Genomic DNA, 18,605 nt, shown 5'->3' on the forward strand with positions numbered 1-18,605 from the left:
AAGTTCATGTGAAACACTGGGAAATTGCTCAGTTAAGATGAAAGGCAGTCGCATGTGAGTGAGCTCTGGAAGCAGAGGAGGCAATGCCATATCTAAGGCTGCCACTTTTTGTCACAAGCCCTGCAAGCTGGGTTAGGATTGCAACAGGAAAACAGTGAATTACACCAAAGGTGCTGGAGAAATATGGAACTAGGGAGAAATCCAACCCATTTATGATTTAGGTTAAATGCAGTGAAAATAAGAAGAATATATTCCACTCCGAAAGGATCTGCAGAACAAGAACACCACAGCAGCAAGGTACAAAAAATCTAGACAACAACTATTTTTTACTTCTCAGATCTCTACTGCTTAACATTGAGTTTAAAGCTTATGGGACAACCTCAGTGCCAACTGCCATGTACCTTCAGTAAAATTTATTCACCTATTCGCTCACTACTTCAGGTTGAGTAAAATGCAGCATTGCAATAAATACACACAACTGTCATTAAAAAAAATCCTAATCAATCACTATGATCTTCCAAAAACAATATACCAGAAACCCTCTTACACGATGTATTTAATGTTTCTTTTCAGCACCCTCCTCAATGTATTTGGATAAGATTGTCTGGTTATACTGTACTTCCAAATCTTTCTTTATCTCATTGCACATGCAAACGTATTCAGAAAGTACATGCTGGCTCCTGGAACTGCAAACCAGCTGACAGAATCTTGGAGTTGTAACAAGCTTTGAACTTCCTGAAAGGCAATCAAGATCAATTTAGAAATAAAACCCACATCACACAGAAAAATCATATTATTGTAAAAGATGCCAGGATACACTACCCAGAGAGAAACTTCAGCTTCCCACAGTAGCAAAATAGGGAAAAAAAGACCTGATTTGAGAAGGTACCAATCTCTAAAAGCATCTTCCTAAAACAATGTGTTTAGCTTTATGGCATACTTCTACATAGTTTTTGTTGTTGTTTTGTTTGCTTGCTTTTATATTTATTTTGAACAAGCTGTAATCACTTGTTAATAACAATGTAACAAGATGAGTTTGCAGTTTCATTAGTATGATGCTGTGGACATTGGCAATAAGACTCTGCTTTATCATTCATTGAATTCAGTGGAAAATTTCTAACTTTAGATCATGGATACCAAGCTCTTGAGAAGCATAACAAGAAAGAGATCATTCTGTCTCCCTGAATTCTGGATGCATTAGGATATGTGGAGGGGAGAGAAGAGGGGGCAAGGGAGGGGAGGGGAAAGGGAAGGGAAAGGTCCCTAGTCTGAAGGTCAGACTGTCCAATACAGACTTTTACTTTATTTCCAGTCTGAATTTTTTGAGATCATTGATGGCCAGTTTTCTCCCAGAAACATTTTAGGACACATGTTGCTGTGTCCTTGTCTACTATTCAAGTACATTTCTATGAGTGCAGAACTACTGACATAGAACTTCTGTGGTACTGGTTTGTTTCTTTTATACCTCCAAAAGCTGGTATGTGCACAGTCTTATCTTCAAAATCTTCTCATGAAGCCATACTTAACTGCTTGAATCCTTGTTTTCTATAACTTAGCATGCATTTCTGCTTCTTACAAAATCCTTTTATTTATTTTTCACTTGTTTTCTTTTTTTTTCTCCTGAATTTGCAGTTTGAATTTTAACAGTTAGATATATCAAAGTGACATTTTTAAATACAGCTATGTATGTTAGTCTAAGAAAATTCAAATGAACAATTCACCACAACTATGTATTCATTAGCACTCGCTATTTACTCTGAGATCATGTGGCAGCAAAAATCCTTTGGTATGACTGTTCTCCCCCTCAAAAAACTGAAGAAACAGTTCAAGTTTACAGTCTGAGTTTCCTGGTTAGATGAAAAACACACACATCTATTTGGGCCACAATAGAGTAAATCAGTTTTCTAATCCTTTTCCACATCACTCTCCAAACCTTGCCTTTGCCAGTTATCTTTTAAGTGCAAAGATCAGAACATAAACCTTTTATTACCTGTTTAACTCCAAAATATCAGATATCTAAAAATTGTTTCCAGCCAACTGTCCCATTAAGTATGACTTTCTCACTGTTTACTCCATAGATACTGCATGATATCCATATGTACTGATGATGCTGCATTCTGTTGCAGCACAACAGACAGAAGGGATACAAAAATACATCTCCCAGCAGGGTGATGGTGCAGACTGGCTGCTGCCCCTCTGTATTTCCATGGCACTTTTGAACAGTCTAAGCAGTACGAAGAAAACCCTTGCACTTGGGAGGTCAACAGCCACCCATTGCTGCAAAAACAGGAGAGAAACACTGGTCACAAAATGGCTCCATTGCTGAGTACAGTCTGCTCACAGCAGCTTCTTTGTAAAGGTTTTAGAGTGCCTTTTCTTTCTTAGAATTACAGAGTTGCAGTATAATCTCCAAGAAAAGGTGGGCAATGGGGAGACTATCAGTATTGCAAATATTCCAATTCGTTCTGCTCAGCAGTGAGTATTAAGCTTCCCTTAATTTTCTTGCGTATAACATGCAGGAATCTGAACCAGACCGAGAAGCACGTTCGAAGACACTTAACACCTCAAGTTGCCACAGACCTGTGAGACCTTCCAAGCAATAAAAACAACTTTTGGATACATTTCCTTTACCTCTCAGGATGTAGTTCTGATAATTCTGGTCGGCCTCTGCTCCCACTTTGATTAAGCAAGTCAGACCTTCAGCAACAACAAACTCATGAACCAAGTCCTTGTCATCCTGTCACAGGAGAAAGGAAAAGCTGCATTAGAATTTTGAAAAACAAACAAACAGGATATATCATAATGTAAAACCAAATACATGCTTGCAACATTGACTTTATGTTTCCCATGATGTAAGCAAGTTGATACGGAAGTTGTTATACAGAAGACTTCTGAGTTTTAAAATCAGAATAAAACACATCAGCACAAAGCATGAAAATACAAGATTTTATCTTTCAGTCAACTACAGAAAATTAAAATCTGTAAAATATGACTTTTTATATTTTCATTGAAGGCTTGAAAACATTCTCTGAGATACTATAATTTCATCGTATCACATAAACAAACATCCTTAAAGCCCTAAATGGTCAGGTTCAACAAGAGAACGCCATCTCAATGCCTTAGCATAATTCCAGTTTCAGTATTTTAAGTGTGTACAGTAAAAGTTTAAAACTGGTTTTACTGCAATGTAATATTATATTCATTATCTTAACATAATATTAATTCATTATATTAATACATTATATTTAGAATGGGAAAGTATAGCATTGAAGATAAGAACACTAGCAGATAATATTCCCACACTGTGATGGAAAACACAGCAAATGTAAGAGAAGTGACTTGCTTCACTTCTCTTGAAGCAAGTGACTCACTCAACTTGCTGATGTGACTCTCTGTTTTGTAATCATCAGTCCTTTACTCAGTGCAGCAGAATGACCCCGTATCACAGGTGTATGTGACATCAGGGAGACAAGGGGTTTCCTGGGCCCTACACACATAACTGCTGTGCCAAGGGACTACAGAGCATCGTATCTAAAGCTTGCCTTCTCCTCTTACAGAAGGCTCATGTAGACAAACAAGAAGCTACTAAAAACTGGATTAAACAGGAGTTAATGAATTAGTCACGCAAACTAGGTGCAAAACCAATTTAAGATATTAATGGAGAACTACTCAGCAGACAAATACAGTTGCTGAGTCCCTTAAGTATCCTTAATTTATGTTTTCATACACAGCAGTGTGACAGATATAAATTTCAGCTTTCCAGTAATGCAGCCTTGAGAAGTCAAGATCCATACAGTAGATTTGTTGAGAGTGATTTCTGAATTCACTGCAAAGAATTTCACACTTAGAAAACTGCAAAGGGAAATAAAATAATCAAGGCCCTTTTCGTGTGACAATTCACTTACTGCAAGTTTATTTCAGTCTGACAGTTTATTTCTTACAAATTTCCTTCTTTCACCAGATAATTTATGTAATTTTTATAGCCTAACCAAATGGGATATTTAAAACTGCAATGTGATCTAGCAATTTCTGAGAAATTTAGAAATTATGAGAAAAAAACCCATTTAATATTTCCGCAGGTCAAATTCATTAAAACAATTTAAAAATATTATACAGTCATGCATAGATACACAAATTTATCACACGATAAAGGTGATTTATCCTTTGAAAATCATACAAAGAGGAAACATACAAGCATCCTCCACATCTTGGCAAGAGTATATCTTAAAAGCCCAAAATACATAAGATAAAATTGACCACTGTGAACACTTGACCTATTTTCTTTTTATTTATTTCTTAGTCTCAATGTTTTACATTTTGAGAGTGCTATTTTTTTTTCAGTAGCTAGATACAAGAGCTAAGAAGTTTACAAAGTCCTATGTCAGACCAGGACACTACGGATGCAAGCACACAATTTTATGAAGACAACAAATTTCCTCTATCCATTTGCCACACTCAAAAGACAGTGAGATTAACAGAGGGGTAGCAGAAGGGGACACTGCCAATCTACCTGTTAATACAGACAGTACTGATTACCTAATTACACACCAATTTCTGCACCCAACCGTGTTTTTAAGGTGCATGCACAGATCCCCCTTTCCTGTAGCCCATCAGGGAATTCCCTTTGACATACTAGATGAGAACAGAAGAATTAAGATGTTTGTTTACACTGAGCAGCTCAGGACAGCTTTACAGAAGGGAGTCTTTGGCTGGCACTGAGGCTGATGTATGTTTGGATGAGTTGCCAACCTAAAGAGCATGTCCTCATGCGTGGGATGGGGGCTTAGAAAGGGCATGGTCAGTCAGGGCACATGGACCTCTGACTGTCCCATCCCACACAGTGACCTCTGGTAAAGCCCTTCCCAAGTGCCACCAGTCAGATGACTGAATTCTGCATTCTGAAGCAATTTATCTCAACTAGTGTAGCAAGAGAGGCCAAAATTCACCTGGTAAACTTCCAGAACAACATTTTACAAAAACTGGAGTCTTGGAAAGATAAGAAAAGGACCCAAGATAAAATACTCTCTGATGACCAAATATAAATTTCAGGTTCCTTCGCCCTAAACTTGGAGTACTTCATTTAAAATCAAGTAGCTGCAAATAAATGCATAAATAAATATGTGTGCATGCAACACACAGATCCAAATCACACTGGACAGCAAGCAACATTCCAGCTAACTTTACATGGAGAGGGACCTTCAGCAGTGCATGGAGGCAGAACCATACCCAGGGAACCCAAAAGATTCTCCTCTGTGGATGCCAGGCAACTGCTCCCTCCCATACATCCCTTTGTTATGGTGTTTTAAACTCAAAAGATACCTGAATAATTTCTTGTTCTTCAAGAATTTTGAATCTTGTTTCTCCTAAAACTCGAGAGAGGAATCATATCCATGGAATCTGTCAGCTAAGCTTAATGGAAAACATATTAAAGGTTCAGGTAAACTAAGGCTATGCATCATGGTAATTCACAAAGACTTTGCATGCCTAGAAAATAAGTTACTCTATATGCCAAGATCAATGATTAAAAATTCCATGCTACTAAAAAAAAAAAGGTGCCAAATTTCCCCTGCTCAGAGTTGGCAGTAGTGGGAGCAAGGGCAAGGGACAACAATGACAGGAGTATGTAGAATTTAGAAAAACTAACAGAAACTGGTAGATTTGTGCAGAATCGAGAAAGCTGTGGGGAAATGCCCTCCAAAATAGCTTTTCTAAAAATCAGATGACAAATAGGTGTATACTTAGACAACCCAGTTGTCTAATTAAAGAGAAACAATATATATAACAGTAAAATTGTTGAGTGAAATAATAACAATTTTTCCAGATGGCGTTATCTGAGCTCAAAAATATTTCCTTGTTCTTTAAATACCTTTTGTTGATACTCAAGCATTTGTTGTGATTTTGCATCAAGTGTGTTTGCATTCTCCTTGAGTTGAGGAAAAAAATAATCTATTCTGGATTGACCCAGTGAAATAAAAAAGACTGGAAAAACAGGAAAAAGGAAGAATAACTGTGGTATTTGGATTCTGACACTTATCAGTAGACCTACCGTGCCTCTTTGGGAAAAATAAATGGCATTCGTATGATAAAAAAAAAAAAATGTCCATATACCAGAGAAGATAACAATAGTGAAGCTTCAGAGTCCTTCAGGTTGAACCCAAAAAACAAAATAAAATTTTTAACAGCATTATCCATTAAGGGCTGTTGACATTCAGTGAAAGATAAAAACTGAAATACCCATTATACCTTTAGGATGTTCCCCATAATCTTAAATAGTGAAGATTAGTGAATGCATATTAGTGCATCACCTGGGGAAAAATTAGAAATTAGCATTTGATTGTCAAAATAACCAAGCTAAAAATCTGTTTTTATGTTGGTGATATTTATTTATTTTTTTTTTTTAAGAAGGACCTTTCCAAAGCAAATTTTGAGATCTGCTGCCTTGAACTTTTTCAAAGCAACCAAGTCATGGAGTCACCCTTGACTGAAAGGAGATACGTTGCAGAGGGACAGCAGAGGAAATGAAGGGGGATGAGGAACTCTAACCAGACTGCTTTGGGAGAGCATGGAATAAACAAATCAAACCTGAATTAAAAGAAGGCGTTTAAGGTACTTCTCCTTTTCCCAAATAAAAGGGAAAAAGAAGGTGTAATGAAGCAGAGTACAAACACATCAGGCTCTAGGCATAAATCTGAACTCAGTACATTATCTATACCACCATGTATATATGATGAGAGGAAAGAAGCAAACATCTGGAATGTGCAGCGAAAGATGAAAGGCATTCAAGCCCATACGTTCCACACTGAAAGGAGAATGTTTACATCAATTTTGGTCTAGGATAATCTTTTCAGACCCATTAACTCACTGACTTGCCAAGTTAGGTGACCTTAAGAGTAAAGGGTACTCTCTAGCAGTGGTAAGAGGTTCAGGTTTCCAGGAAGAGAGCATTCATTGTGCAGAATATATGGCACGTGTGTGACAATGATACATACAAGTATCTGCCACATGTGTGTGATAACAGCTAGAAGGAGGCAGAGAAATGTTGTCATTTGCTATGGAAATGGACTCCTTTGCTAATATTGCAAAGATTTATGATCCCTTAATCAGTAGACATTAAGGCGTTGATGAGAAAAGCAGCAAAACACAGGCAAAGCTCTCAAAGCTTCCTGCTAAGCTCCTGCAACCATAAAGATTGTGCAGTGACACGAAGACTGACTACTTAAAGTCTTTATGAAAACATACCATTGTCTTCATCAGAAACTATATTTTACTCATTTATTCATAGACTTGAAATAGAACATCTCTTCCTTTCTTTAGGCATCTTGGAGGAAGAAAAAACAAGATAATATATGTCTGTGCAATAAACGTCTATTTTTGTGCAATGTGTAATGAAGCATCAAATATACTCAATCTGGTGAGTTTAAAGCCTGCTTAAGTGGTTGACAAAACGCGCAAATCATAATTTCACCTCCATACCTCAGCCTACCTACTAAAAGGACCCTACAAACAGTGTACACTGTGCTCATGTGCCACTAGCAGAAGTAGTGTGTGGAGGGAATGTCTTCTTTCCTACCCATTCTCTTATCTCTGTACCATTCAATATATTCTCTAATGCAGTTCTACAGGGTCTTACCTGAAGACAGAGACTGAAGACTTTTTTCCAAGGAATGGCACTTTGTAAGAACACATTTTATCTAACGTGCGGCTTCCACGTGCAAAGATAAATTGTTTATATACTGTTAAAGATAAATCTTTCTGAAGCCTGCTATTTCTGTGGGCCATATGTTTGAAAGCTTTTACCCAAAGCATGATTATTTTAAGAAAGTTCCTTTGTTTCCTAATAAGAATTGAGTTTTTGGAACAGAGTTTCTCAACAGGATTTTTTTTTTTTTTTAACCTAAGAAGTTCTGCTGAAAGCTCCATTCAAAGTATTTTTGGGGAAACTGGATTAGTAACTGAATATTCACACTTGGATATGCGTATACATATTTCTCTCTTACGTGGTTAACAGCTGTGCAGAACACATCTTTCCAAGGAATCATAGCACATAACAAGTTGCATGTCTATAAGATTTCCACCAAGAAGAATCTCATTTGTATGAGTTTTTTTTTGTTTCCCTTTCCTTTCATAAGCTATCTCATTGTTTCAGATTGCTGGAGCATTCCCATATTTAATTCTATGCTGTATAATTCTCTTCTGTTTCTGTTACAAAGTGAAACATTGTACATTTTATAATGTTCATTTCTTTAAATAAGGAAAACCATGGGGTTCCCCAGCCTGTGCTCTCCACATGACACATTACTGAGCCAGCAATCACATTCTGTACTAACCAAACCTTCCAAAATGCAAGAGTTGCTATGATCCAAACTAGAAGTAAGAGCAGCACAGACAGACAAGGTACCAGTCATAGCCATGAGAATCTCCTTGCTAAGCTTTGCCTGTGGGTTTATAAGAAGGGATTGAATTCACGCTGAGCTCCGGTGGTTGATGTACGTCACTCTCTGCTTGAGGAAGAGCTTCCCTCTCTGCTCTGTCACTCTACAACATCCCTATTAAGAGAAATTTAAACTCTGACTATCAAGCCAGTTCTGTTTTTGTCTGTAAATCAAAAATGGTAACTTCACAAAGATTACCGCATTCACATTTTAACATTGTGATAATTCACCTTGGCAAAAGAAAGATGAATATTGCCAATTCACTGTGCAACATGCATATGACCAGAAATGTAAACCCTATCAGACTTAAAGTGGAGAAGCATCCTCCTCTGCTGCCTGAAATCTTCCAGGACAAGATGCTGGCAGCATACCAATACAGAGTCCTACAAGCAGAAAGGTCATGGCTCATTCAGACACTGCTTGGCTCCTGAAGTAAACATCCCTACTTGTTAAGAGGGAGAGCTAGCAAAATTTTCACTCCCCTATGTTAATCTATGAAATAGTATGCTGGCAAAGCGTACTGTCCCCACTCCACATTAATACGCCTGAGCAAGGTCTCTTTGGAAACCCCTCTTACTCAGGTTCCCCTGCCAGGAGTACACACTGCACAGCAAGGAAGCAGAATTGAAACAGAAACCCCAGATGATTATGTTCAATGTGGAAAAAATAAAGTAACTAGGAAAAATACATCAATCAATAAAATGCCAGTGCACTTGCAGAAAGTTCTCCCGAAAATATAAATGATGGCTACTCTCTTTAGAAGTTAAAGCACATTTTTTTTCACACCCCCCCCTTTTTTTTTTAATCTCCTGCAAAGTCAAGACAGGATCACAAAGTTCAGCTGGTTTTAGGAGGATTAAGGTTTAGGGATTAAGCTTCATTCATTTAGGGATGTAAATTAGCAGCAGAGGGACAGCAGCTGACTGGTGAGGAAAGGGAGGAAGGAGGAGGCAGGTCAAAGAGCAAATTGTGCACGACTGCAGGCTTTTGCTGGCATAAATCTCAAATGACAATACCTCTGGCACTCCACCACAAAAAAAGTAAAATAAAGGACTACCGCCCAATACACTTGAAAATCTTTCTCTTTTACTAAGTGAATAAAGACAGAATGATAAAATCCGGGTTTCTACTAGCAACAGCATCGATGATGAGTAGGTCCTTATTCTGCCCTTCCTATACTTAATAGCACATGGAGAATAGAAATCTACTGATCTTCTTTCCTAAGCATTCCTCCAATTCTGGCAGACTCTCACATATACAAAAAAATCCAAAACAACTCCATACTTTGCTCCTAATCTGACTGCCCTGGGCAGCAGTAGCAATGTGGTAGCACAGGGCTATGACCAGAACACACTTCCATTACCCAAGAGCCACACAATTTCAAATATATATATATATACACAACCATAATTTCCCCATATAATTTCAAATGCTTATACAATGCACCATCCCAGTAGCAATGGAAAATTAACAGGCAATTCCTCTCAGCTGCCCTTTCGGCTGCCAAGCTCTGAAACAACAGAGCCTACATTAGAAATATACCACAATTAAGCCTCCATAAGATTATTTTTAACTATTGCTACCTGCCTTCAGTATACATCACATCTGCTAAAGCTACCAGCAAAATAATTACTCCCATTGACAAGACAACAATGATGTAGTAATAAAAGAGTTATGTCGTGCTCTATTAGAAACAGAAATCCCAGAGCATTTCTGTAGTCCAGCTTTTTTACTGGCTAAGTGACAGGTTGCATTTTACAGATCAAGATTGGCTTGCAATGTTTGCAGTTAGAAAAGCTCATTCTGGCTTGAAAACTGAGTAAACATAGTCAGGAAGTGATTGAAGGAGCATGGATTGCCAAGACATAATTTATAGTTACTTTCCCACACTTGAAACTATAGTTCTGTTCTTTGGACTCCAAAATTATTGATACAATTAAAATATTAGATTGCCAATCCAGAAGTGCCTGATATTATCTAATTTAATTGTCACTGTTTATTTCAGTCCATTTTAAAAGCCAAGTCATCTATTGCAAACAAATCTGGGAAGAAATCATTCCAAAAACATACACACATGTACATATATATACACATACATACATAAACTGAAGTCCTATGAGTCCCTCAAGACTGTTCTGCCATTTCAATGTCAATTATTTACACAGCTACAAAACAATTCCATGTATGGACCAGATGAGCCATTGGTTAAACAAGCAAGTCTTCTACTAAACATGAAACCTCAGCTCTACTTTGTGTCAGGACACTACTTTTAGAAGATGAAACAAAAACAGATCTCAGAGTCTGTTGTCTCAAGCAGTCACCAGCAGTCCATTTCTCTAAGACAAGTATTTTCACTCCCTGACACTTGGCAACTCAGAACCTACCCCAAGATAGGTGATAGGCAAGTTCAGTTGCTGTCTTCCTTCTGTCACATTCCCACCAGCACACCCAGAAGAACAACTTGAGAACAAGGTTGTCCTGGACTGGGATATCCCAAAACTGCAGTCAGCTACTAGACATAACTGAGGCAGAAGCATTTTAGTGCTGAAGGGCTTGAAAGGACCAAGTAGTCAGTTTGTTTCTCAATGGAATCTCCTTCCCCTTGCTAAACCTGTTGATTGCAAATGCACTTCACCCACTTTGTTGCCCTCACTAGCTGTGCCAAGCTTCCATTCCTCTTCCGTCCAAGATTTTCCCTACGCTCCTCCCTGCTGACTCCACTAATTTTCTTCTGTCCACCAGCCTTTACACCTTCACAACTCATTTATGTACATCTGTGTAGAAGCATGGCCGTAACATGACACACAAATATCAGTATTTTTACATTGTTCCCTTTGTTCCTATTCTTTTCTCTATTTACATGGAGCAACATTTTATGACAGCATGCATGGAGATTACCATCTCTCTTTACTTTCAGTGAGGCAAAATATTTAAGCAAAAGTTTGACTTCTAGTGATGACAATAATGAAAATTCACCTCCAAGAATCAATTTTGTTGCTCGAGGGAAGGGATGCCATGCAGAGGGACCTTGGCAAGCTTGAGAGGTGGGCCCATGCAAACCTTATGAAGTTCAACAAAGTGATATGCAAAGTTCTATACACAAGTCGTGGTAATCCCTATAGGTTGGGCAGAGAAGTGATTGAGAGCAGCCCTGCGGAGAAGGACTTGGGGGTGACGGTGGAAAAACTCAACAGGAGCCGGCAGTGTGCACTGGTAGCCCAGAAAGCCAATAAAATCCTGAGCTGCATCAAAAGCAACGTGGCCAGCAGGTCAACAGAGGTGATTCTCCCCCTCTATGCTGCTCTTGTGAGACCCCACCTGGAGTGCTGCCTACACTTCTGGTGCCCCCAACATCAGAAGGACATGGAAATGTTGGAGCAAGTCCAGAGGAGGGTCATGAAGTTGATCATAGCACTGGAGCACCTCCCCTACAAAGCCAGGCTGAGAAAGTGAGGGCTGGTCATTCTGGAGAAGAGAAGGCTCCAGAGACACCTCATAACAACCCAGTATCTGAAGGGGGCCTACAGGGAAGCCAGAAAGGGACCCTTCATCAGAAACTGTAGTGACAGGACAAGGAGTAATGGGTAAAAATTGAAAGAGGTGAAATTTAGATTAGATATTAGGAAGAAATTTTTTACTGTGAGGGCAGTTAGACACTGGAACAAGTTGTCCAGGGAGCTTGTAGATGCCCCAAGCCTGACAGTGTTCACAGCCAGGTTGGATAAGGCCTTGAGTGATCTGGTCTAGGGAGATATGCCCCTTCACATGGCAAGGGGAGTTGGAAATCTTTAAGTTTCCTTCAAACCCCTTAATATTCTATGATTCTCTGATATCAACATTTTTCCTTTTTTTTACAAAAAAAAAGTAAGCTTGTCTAAAGAAACTAAAGTAACTTCTTACAATAATTGCTGTTTTCTATTTGACATTTTATGCCACTGAGTTGGTAGGGACAGAATTTCATCTTTTGCACCTTTAGCAGACAGCAGATGAATCAACACACTGTGGGTTTTTCCTCCCAGTTAAGAGAATTAAAAATTATGAGAAAACTCAACTAGAGCAGACCGTACCAGGGATATTCTTCATGGTAGATAAGCAAAAGATCAAACAACAGTCAGGTACTTTATTACATACCTGAGGAAGCTCAAGTAGATAGGGGCTCAACACTAAACAACGTTACCCATTTCAACTCAAAGATTCTCAATGAATGAGAATACTGGTGGCTTCCCAAGTTTTCAGGTTATAGTTGTGGTGGAAGTAGTTCACATTTTATAGTCCCATTAAGAACTGTTTAGATCTCAGCCTGTAACATTGTCTAGAAGGCACTTTATTTGCCAATGAAACTAAGAAACTGATTTAGACATTTAATGTATCATATCTATTTTATTTATAATCTCTAAACAGTAATGAGACATCTTCTTTGTAAAACAGGATTAAACAGATCTGTAAACTGCTATGCAGAACTCTGGTGAATTTGATTTGGGAAGGAAATGAAGATTTCTCTCTTTTTCATGACTTAATCAAGGATGCTTCCAAGAGGGCTCTTGAAGGGGAGAGGTGGCAGACAGCCTGCCCCACAAATGATGACAGCAGCCCCTAAATCAAGTGTCACACAGCTTCAAACCCTAAGGAGTCATCAGTCATGCTTGCAGGAGGGGAAGGAGCAGCCTCCTTCCTTGAGATCAATGAGGCAAACACAGAATACTCCTTCTGCACTCCTAAGGATGATTGATGACTCCTTAGCAGCTGAAGTGTGTGACATTTGATTTCATTCACTGATAAGATTGTGTCTATCCAAACACCTTCTAGATAATGTTTCCAGGGCCCCTACATAGCTGTTCTTTGTGACATTTTACACAAAGCTCAATTGTTCAATGATTAATGAATTTCTCAACAATAGAAGAAAATTCTGTAAGAGAATTTTGTAACTGTGTCCCTTGATACTCTGATCACAACATAAAATAGGAATCTAGGCTCCTTGAGAAAACTAACAGGAGACCTCCTGCACTTGTCAAATGACGCTTGATTGGGAAAACAGTCCTAAAAGAAAACTGGCTTTTTTCCTCAAGACTTTAAAGCATACACTTCAGGTCTGCTTTCCAGAAAACCTAGTGCACTGACAGATTAAAAATATTTTCCAAAACTTTAGGAAGTGGATTTACACAAGATCATAGATTTCAACAGACTTGAAACATGCTTTGTAGCTTTCTTATTTTTCTTACAATACCATATTCTTATCCAGTTATTTCATATTTTGAAATGATGAAATCAACATGATTTGTAACTATGCTTTGTAACTACAAGGAGTTTATAGACCCTTGTTTATAGGTTCTAAAACGTGCCTGCTTTATATTACACCCAGTGGTATCACAGGCCATGTTAAATCATGTAGCCCAAGTTACATTTATTACTGTGATTATATTCAATTTTTTTGCTTTTCAGATTGATATTGAATTAAATGTTTTAAGCACCTGTATTTTTAACTCTCTTATGATATCATAATCAGGAAATTAAGTACATTGTTTGAGCCTGATTCTGTAAGTGCCATGTTCAGCTGAATTCTGTCCAATGCCTTTGGGAATTTCAGCACTTCTCACAAAAACCATGAATTCTGATAAATACAAGAACCAGGCAACTCAGAATTCTGTCAGATAATACATCCAAAGAGAGATAAGCTATATTGGTTGTCAATTATATCTTACTTTGTAAGTTTGTTTGTCTAAAAGCATACTACTAAACCAGAAGAAGAATACTGTAGTATAATCCAGAAAAAGATGATGACTGTGGCTCTCTCAGCCCTTCAGAATGAATGACAGGAATTGAATGGTATTACTGTCAAAGAAAAAATGCTCCACATAACCTTTATCATTTTGCCAAAACCAGCCCACCAGAAGAAATCAAAGAGAAATTCCAAGTTTAGACTTGCCAAATGGATCTTTCATCTAAATTTTGAAACAAAGGCATTGTTTTTGCCAAGCATTGCTAAGCTTTCCTGAGGCCTCGCGTGAAAAATCAAGAACTCCGACTATTTGGAAATCATAGTCAATGTAAAACTTGGGCTTATTCCCACTTAATGCGAATAAGTCACTGCACATTACCTTGAAGGTCTTTAAATTAAAAATGATACTGACACAGAACTGTGCCAAATTAATTCAGCTATAACGAAATGATTATAAAAAAATATGAACTGTCTTGGCATTTAAAAACATGACGAAGTCTCCATAAAAGTCTCTCTGAAAATTTGTTCAAATGAAAATAAAGACATTTTTTTAAGTCAACATTTTATTTCCAAAATATTACACCCTCAAGGAATTTAAAGTACTGTATATGATGGCACCCAAAATAAAAAAAATATATTTATGTTGAAAAACATACTTTTAAAAAACTTTTAACAAAATGATAAATTTCTAATGCTGACATACATTCATGTCACAGACTAAAAATAAAAATCAGGTTTGACCTTTATAATATAGCCCTATATTTACTTGTGTTTTTCTTCACTAAAAAATTGAAATAGCTTTTATTTCTAAAACAGACACAAAAACTATCTTAAGTTCTCTCTCATGGTTAATTATGAGATAAACTGAAATTGTATGTGAAGGATGTCCTTAGCAATACTGGTAACTGTTGGCAGCCGACAGGTAAACAGGGGTTTACAGGGTCTCATTATCAGTGAAGTGTACTCCCTCAAAAACTTGAGCATATTATATGAATGCTCTCCACTTTGAGGAAGACCTCTGAACTACCCACTAATGAGAATCTGTACTTTAAGAGTATATGAAGATTTTTTTAATGGTATGTTTGTTCAACAAATAGCCACAGTTCTACCAGAAAGAGCTACTTTAAGTGGTAACTGATAATTCCCAAATTCCTTTCCATACCACATACATTAGAAAGCAGGCAAGTTGAATTCCTCAAGGAAAATTATGCTTTGAAACTGTCACGCAAGTTTCACTTAAAAACTAAATTCATACGTAGATATGAGTTGTGTGCATCACTTCCAGCTGATCTGCTGGAAGAGAGAAATCTTGTTGCTGTGTTCACTGAAAGTACTGAGCACTATGTGCTCAGAAATACCTACTCGACTTCAAATAACCTAAATGGAAGAGAACATTTATGAATACCCAAACTGGAAGAACTCAGGATGGGAGGGCATGGGAGATGCAGGATGGGTGGAAAGAAAGGCTTAGCACTTATTTCTAAATACATGTGAGTGCCCAGATTAACCAGTGGAATACATAAAATCAGAGAAATACAAATACTACCCAGAAACAGCTGAGTTGAACAAAAAGAGAAGAAACTAGAGAAGACTCTTGGAAACCTGCCTGATTTCCTCTGAGCACACAGTCCACCTGCTTGGCAAGCTCACAGGGAAACCCAGCTTGCATCCTTGTGACTCTCAAACAGTCTCTCCCTTGGAATGCCTTGAAGAGACAATGGCTTTCTCAATTTGCAGTGATGAGATGACCAAACTGTTTTGAAACTGGAACTCCTCCTTCATCCAAAAATTTCAAAATTCAGGGACATTTTTCTGACCCAGAAGGCATCTTCAACTACCAAAATTTTACATTAAATGGTCTGTCTTTCCCCATTCACTCCTGTTGTTCAGAAAATCTTAAATCTGGCATTTGCTAAATTCTAACTGCCTAACTTTGAAACCTATAAAAAGCATTGTGTGTTTAGAAAATTTGCAATTCTGTAGTCTTGCAGATTTTTAAAATGTTATTCTTAGAATAAATGTCTATGTAAAACAAAGCAAAAAATGATAAACCCAGAGGCTGAAATCCTTCTACCTACCTCCTGTAGCTAAAAAAGGATTAGAGGTTGTTGTCCTCCATTTGGATCCATTAGTAAAGGGGGAGAAGTGCTCTTCTTATTGATTTCACTAATATTTACTGATGGAAATGGAATGTGTCATACTGAATTCCATTTTAGAATCACATTGGCAGCATGCTCTAATTCTCACAGATGTTTTTTTTTCACTTCTCCTGACCTGTTCTCTCCAACAAGTTTCCTTCCAGCCCTGAAGCATTCCCGAGTTCTTCTTATCCAGTAAAACCAATATGAAATCCAAGCTTTTAATTCAATTACATTTCTTATCATCCACATCACCTGTCTATCACATTGTCTACTTCCCCATGGGACCCAAAATCCTCCTGATTTCAAGTCTCCACCATAAGGAACACTCATATTCAAATCCATGCCTTTCCTCAAAATGATCAGTCACTACCATGTCCTCCTCTGCTCTATGAAGTATCTTTCTCACTAGTCAATAAATCTTTTTCTCTAAACTCAATCTAAATTCAAACACCTTCAGAGATCTCCCAGTACCTACTGGTTTCTCAACAGATTTGTCGCATGTCTCCCACATCCCTTTTTAGTTTTTGATGTGACTTAAACCTAGACTTTGTCCATTATAAGGCCAACATTCCCCTTCCAGTCTTCCCAATACAGAACTATGCCACTGTCTAATAAGCAGTCTAAGATTCTAGCTAAGAGTTTCAATTTTCTTTTCTCCTTTCCTGGCAGGTTTCAGCAACTCACTGTGCCATTATGGGACACCTGGTTCTGCCTTCTGACAGACTGAAGGAGCAGGGGAAGGTTTGTAGACCATAAAAAGAAAAAGTCCTAAGAAGCAATTGGCTAAGTGCACATTACAAATGAAGTCTTAAAAGTCTCTTTTGCCAGAAACAAGAAGTTATTCCCAATATTTAAAAAAAAGAAATTAAATTCATGTTCAAATCCCAGAATAGATAGCCATTATTTGCTCACCTGAAATATTTGTTTCAAGGAAAAAAGTGCCCGTCTCAGTTCCCGTCCATTGGAATTGTAAAGTTTTTCTGGGAAAAGAAAAAGACAACAGAAAGAAGTTCAGCATAAACAAAACTGACAACATCGCAAAAATGTAGTACAGCTTTCAAAAGAGTCATAGCACCCATTTTCCATTAGGAAGACTGCTCTTAAAGAAATTAGAAATTAGTTTTTTTAAAAATATATATACAGGACTTATTAGTTTAAAATGTGCATGTAAACCAGGGTTTAGTTTTCCATAACTTCAGATAGCATCTCCCAGGTAAATTCACAATAGCTTCAACGAGATTAGTGAGAAACAATTCTCTCAGGAGTTTTTGAAAACGCTTAGAAATACTGCTCTTTCTACATTAAGATAAATTTAGGGCTTATTGAAAGTACCAGATTAATCTCAAAAAAACTCAGCTGAGAGCACTCTTTGCTTTTGTTATCAAAGCTAGAGCCACTGAATCCCATCCTTGACTGCCTTCCCTCTAGACATTCTTTTCTCATGTTCTCATCTTTCTATTGTTAAATCCTTTCTACAATAGCAATGAACGTTAATACCAGAAATAGTCGGACAGTCTGTTCTAAGCATAATTCAAAACAGTGTTTTATTCTCATGAAAACTGATCTTGATCTTTTTCTAAATGAAGTAGAAGCCTTCTTTTCATCATCCAATACTGAAATATATTACTTCATTTATTCCCCTCCTAATGCATACTCACATAAATAATTGAAAGAAGACAAAAGCAACTCCTCTGCTGTGTTTCTGAACCCTGATGCAATGTTTGTGCCTTTGGAAGAAATCTTGGACTGTGCATCTCAAGTTTATTCTTGCAAATTTGGAAGTGATTTGTGACTATGCAGGGATGGAGTAGAAGGTGTGTTCTTCAAATCTTCCTAGTCTATTACGCTTCACATATCTGATAGAAAGAGACTTTATGCAACACTTCTACAGCCCTAAATTGAATTTTATTACTCTAATGCAATCTGAGGATAATTACAAAGGAAAATCAAATTTTCATAGTCACCTCACATGACACACTTTGCCTTATACACAGATCATCATGCGAGGACCGTCTCTGCAACAAACAGAGGCTAGCAGGTCCTGAGATAAAAGCTGGAATGTTCATGGAGTGGAAATATTCTTGTGAGAAACTTAACTGCTAAACTCCAACATTTTATTTCTTACTTTCCCTTGTCTATTTCTGTTTTAATTACTACTTTACACTACCAAACAAAATTAAATTTTATTTCTCTTTCTCAGGAAGCTGCAAAAAAGGCCTAGAATTTGAGTATTCAATGCATTTAAAACTCAGTAATCATTTTTTACTTCAATCAAAGAAGGTGGGTTTTATTTTTAGAAAAACATTTCTTATTCTC

At 37.5% G+C, this 18,605-nt stretch overlaps 1 protein-coding gene across 1 annotated transcript in view; it reads right to left on the minus strand.

Annotated features, from left to right (window-relative positions):
- FHOD3 (formin homology 2 domain containing 3) overlaps window positions 1-18,605 on the minus strand; it is a 347,160-nt gene that overhangs the window by 195,252 nt on the left and 133,303 nt on the right. The window contains exons 4-5 of the mRNA XM_029958902.1: window positions 17,202-17,269; window positions 2,632-2,737 (exon numbers count right to left, since the gene is read on the minus strand). Of these exons, the coding sequence (XP_029814762.1) occupies window positions 2,632-2,737; window positions 17,202-17,269 (174 nt within the window). The remainder of the gene's footprint in view (window positions 1-2,631; window positions 2,738-17,201; window positions 17,270-18,605) is intronic.

The sequence above is a fragment of the Manacus vitellinus genome, unplaced genomic scaffold, assembly GCF_001715985.3.
Source record: "Manacus vitellinus isolate BGI_N305 unplaced genomic scaffold, ASM171598v3 scaffold_17_pilon, whole genome shotgun sequence".
NCBI lineage: Eukaryota > Metazoa > Chordata > Aves > Passeriformes > Pipridae > Manacus > Manacus vitellinus.